We start from the raw sequence: 4,594 nt of genomic DNA, 5'->3' as shown, positions 1-4,594 counted from the left end.
CTGAAATGCTCTCTCTCACATCTATCGCACAGTAATGAGTCATGCCCAATGTCAGCCTTTCACTTTCTGACAGTTTAAGTATACATCCTTGGATAGGCTCCAGCCAGGCTGACATCTGAAATATAATGAACAATACCATTCTAAATTGCCAATGAATGTAAAAGTAAATGTGTGAGGGGCCATACGGAACTTGCTATGGTACTGGATGCTACGGAACCTTGTTGAGCATTATTTAGCAGTGGGAAATGTGTACAGTAAAGGATGGACAACATCATTCTCAATATGATGGCAACTTGGGTAGAAAAGGCAACTTGGAAAATAACTATCATCTGCAACTATCCACATGTACTTCCAGACCATAGTAATTCCCTGTCAGCTTCTCTCATCTAGAGCCTCCACCAGATAAAAAAGATGTACTGGTAGCTACTCTTTTGAGTCAGTTTACAGTCATATGACATTAACAGTGCCTTCTCTGGGCTAGCCACTGGCCTAAACTTTCTCCTTGCCTTCAAGAGCCCTATTTTGTAGAGAAGCCAGACATTAAACACATTGTTACAATAGGGTACTTGAAGTATTCTGCCTGAGAAATGAACAAGGTGTAATGAGAGAGGGGAAGAGAAAATAGCAGAGTTTAGTGGGGTGGAATGAGAGGAGGAAGAGGAAAAGAGTTACAGAGAAAGCAATACTCAAATAACCATCCACATGGAAGGGTTCTGCACTGGTATATTCAACCAATGATGAATAAAAAATACTAAAAAAAATAGGTTTTGTACTAAACATGTACACTTTTTTCTTTACCATTATTCCCTAAATAATACAGTATAACAATTATTTATATGGCATTCATATTATATTTGACATCTTAAGTAATCTGGAGATGACAAAGTATATTGGAAGTTGTTTATAAGTTACATGCAAATATTGCACCATTTTATATAGGGGGCTTGAGCATGGGTAGATTTGGTATTTGTAAGGGTCCTGGAACCAAGACCCACAGATACTAAGGGACAACAGTATTTCTTTAGAGACTAGGGGGATGGTAAGATTCCTAGCACAGAACACAACTCATTTAGGGGTGGAAACTGAAGTCTGGCCTCTGTGCTTAGCAGTCAGCACTTTGGATGACTGAAGCTTGGGCAGCATGTGGGGAAGGAGTGAGAACTGAAGCTGGACAGAGGCCAAATCACGAACCACAACATTGTGAAAGCTAAAGATAATATATAGTAAATCTAACAGAATTTTGAAATATTTCCAAAAATTATCAAGCATACAGAACTGTTGGCTAGCCCACAAAAATGTACCTTGGCTAAAATCACATTGCCCTGTGATTCTTTTCTCATTAACTATTTAACCACTTAGAAAAGTGGTTGCAAGGTCATTGGGTGCTTCTAGCTCTCAAGGACACAAAGATGTACCCTTCTCAGAGATATTCCAAATTTTCTTTGACACAAAAACCCATGAAAAGAATGATTCAGTGGAATTTCATCAAAGGAGAGCAAGAAAATGTCTATGGATCAAGATATGGATTGAATGTGTTAGAGCATATTTAAATATGTTATTCTCATTGCAGTTAAAATAAATGAGTTCTTTACACACTGATTTGGAATGATGACCAAAATATTTTGCTAAATGAAAAGTAAATTGGAGAACAATATGTGCAAAGTCCTTTAGGATATGCATCAAAATATTATTATAACTTTCTCTAAATACTGTGCTAGAGTAAGATGGAGGAGATATCATTTTTCATTTTATGTAAATTTGTTTTACTTATTTGTTTTGCAATGAGTTTATATTATTTTATAATTTCTAAAGTTGCCCAAAATTGCAACAGTTCAAATGGGATAGTGAGGAGAAGCAGGAAAGATACAGGTAAAATATTCACAAAAGCCTTCTGCTTGGAATTATTTTGATGGCACCACCTCAACCAATTATTCAACAAATTTCTTAGCTAATGATTTTTTTATTGACTTGATTTAATGCTTGACTAAATTAATCCAATTGTCTGGTTGTTTTGGATCCAGAGGAATAAAGTCCTATTTTTAATTCTTTTTTTTTTTTTTTTTGTCCCCACAGTTCTATTTCTCTAGGTTTCTCTGAGTTATTTTTCCTCTCATTGAAATTTATGAACAGAAAACTGTTCAGTTTTTGAATCCATATTTCAAATCATTAAGGAAATTGGGGTGGCAAAGGGATAGATTCTGATGTCCTGTGAATCTGGGAAGGAATAGATAAGATGGCAAAAAAATTTTCCTGAGTATTTTAAGCTAAACCACTTTACAATTATTCTCCAAATACTCCCAGCAAACTTGGAGGTATGTATCTATGGTTCTGTTTTAAAAATAAAGGAGGATTAAGTAATTAAGTAGGATGACACCTAGTAAATGGCAGGTTTAGAGATTTTTAAATAGGTCTGTCTAGACAGAAATGTATAAAATACAATTGCATAGATATGAAAACTGATCCTACACAAATTGTTAACAGCCAAAAATACCGCAATGCTGCAATGACTCAGGTTGGAGAAGGAGGCTCTTGGAAGTACAGTAATTGGGCTGGAAAGGAACACACCCAGGCCCCTCTCAAGCCCACCTGACCTGCCGTCACTCCTTAACTTTTATGTACACTATGAAAGGATGACTTCCGCTTCAGTAGAATAGACACTAATATATTCAGGAAAAGCCTCTCTACCTCCTAGAATCCTCTTGGGCATCTGTAGGCTGCATCATTAGGGACTCAGATGACCATATGTCTTTCCTTCTCTGATTCTTATGTTTCATTTGTCTTCTTTTAATAGTTGCAGCCAATTTAGGTTTGAAATGGTTCAGTTCACTGCAGAGATTAAGGAATAATTTTGTTTACTCTCAATTCAAACAAACTCCAGAGCACAGTTAGTTATCTTGGACCTAGGGCCTTACTCCAGGAAAGAAAAAGGAGATTACTTCCAGACTTTGAAAACCTCAAACCACAGATTTGGTGCCCTCCCACTCTTTTGTTTCTCCTTCTAATGCAACCATTGGTCAGCAAGAAAGGCTCAAGAGTGTCGTCAGTGGCTAACACTGTTGCATTAGAACAGGGAATTTCTTGGGAGGAAGGGTCTTTCATTTACATGAAGTAAAAACGGGAACAATAACTGTGCTGTGATCATTTTTTGAATCTGAAGTCCATGGATCAGTTCATGCCAATGTTAGAGTCTACACTTATAAAATTTTTTGAACCTGAACATAGGAGGAACCCAGGCCGAATTCCCCCAGATACTGAGAAGATGAAAAAATACTATACAAAGGAATCTCTAAACATAATCATCTTCAAATAAAGGGGGATATCATAGGAACAGGCTTACTTCTCTCTCTCTTGACAATACAATTGAACCCAGGGACACTTACCCACTGAGCCGCATCCCCGTCCTTTTTATTTTTTATTTTGAGACAGGATCTTGCTAAGTTGCTGAAGCTGGTTTTGAACTTGTAATCCTCCTGCCTCAGCCTCTCCAACCACTGGAATTACAGGCATGTACCACCTTGCCTGAACTGACTATGCAATATTGGCTTCATTCTTTGTCACTAAAGTGAATGCAAAGGAGAAGGGTTTGTGTTTGGGCGGGGTGCTCATTTGTTTGTTTTTACTTTCTCTTCTATCTCTTTTTTTTTTTTTTTTTTAGAAGCAGAGTCCATTGAGGCATTTTATTATATGTATGTTTTACATCCCTAGAAAAAGAATCCCAGGATTTTTCCTCCTGTGTGTTTTTGTCTTGCTTCTTCGTGGTCCATGATGCCCGTTGAGGTTGTCAATACAATGAAACCAAACTGACAGGACGGGAGCAGATTATTCTGCCATTTTTCTAGGTCTTTGAGCTGCACATCAAATCTGGGGCTGATCACTCCACACTTGTTTAACCTGCCTGTGAGGTTGACAACAATTTTCCCAGCTCTGTGATCATCAATGATTTCAAATTCGCCAATGTAACCATGCTTCATCATCACAGTTAGAAACCGGACGATGACTTTGGAGCACGGCCTAATAAGGACCTGGCCTTTGCCTCTCTTGTCGGCATTGTTGATGCTCTTGAGAGTATCAGTCAGGATATTCATGCGCACCATTATGGCGGCACGAAAAGATGGTGGAAAGCTATCTTTTTCTAAGCCGAATTCATAATGTCCATTATGAGCTCGGCTAGAGACGCCCATGTCTTTGTTGTTCCTACATCCAGCTGGACAGTCAGCCTGTGACCCAGATGAGCCTTTCTCTTCAAGTTATCATAGCATTCTCAACCCAAAATTACCAAAAGGGGAAAAAAATGTTTCCATAACCATGTATTAACATGTATTAACATGATTTTAGAAAATATTTTATAAAACAAGGGCCACTTAGGACTTGACATTGAGAACCATCTCAACATATTAGTGTGTTCTATTTTGAACAGTAAATGATCTTTCCTCGTGATCTGTTAAAAAGGTTTCTGCCACCAGCAATGTGTTCAGAGGGGTTGAAATACCAACCCTCCATGGTATGTTGGGAAAAAATAAGAAATCTCAGCTTTACTTCTCAACCTCAAAAGGAGGGAAGAGGGGCTGAATGTTGATTGCCAGTGGCTAATAGG

General features: G+C 38.0%; 1 protein-coding gene across 1 annotated transcript; it reads right to left on the bottom strand.

Moving 5' to 3' along the window:
• Positions 1–3,662: 3,662 nt before the first annotated feature.
• LOC124964863 (40S ribosomal protein S15a-like) lies at positions 3,663–4,097 on the bottom strand. Its single transcript, XM_047525575.1, has one exon. The coding sequence runs from the start codon at positions 4,092–4,094 to the stop codon at positions 3,702–3,704; it is 393 nt and encodes a 130-aa protein (XP_047381531.1). The 5' UTR covers positions 4,095–4,097; the 3' UTR covers positions 3,663–3,701.
• Positions 4,098–4,594: the final 497 nt, after the last annotated feature.

This window comes from Sciurus carolinensis, chromosome 14, assembly GCF_902686445.1.
Source record: "Sciurus carolinensis chromosome 14, mSciCar1.2, whole genome shotgun sequence".
In the NCBI taxonomy this organism is placed as follows: domain Eukaryota; kingdom Metazoa; phylum Chordata; class Mammalia; order Rodentia; family Sciuridae; genus Sciurus; species Sciurus carolinensis.
The sequence above is the reverse complement of the archived record's forward strand: the minus strand, read 5'-3'. Positions and strand labels throughout refer to the sequence as shown.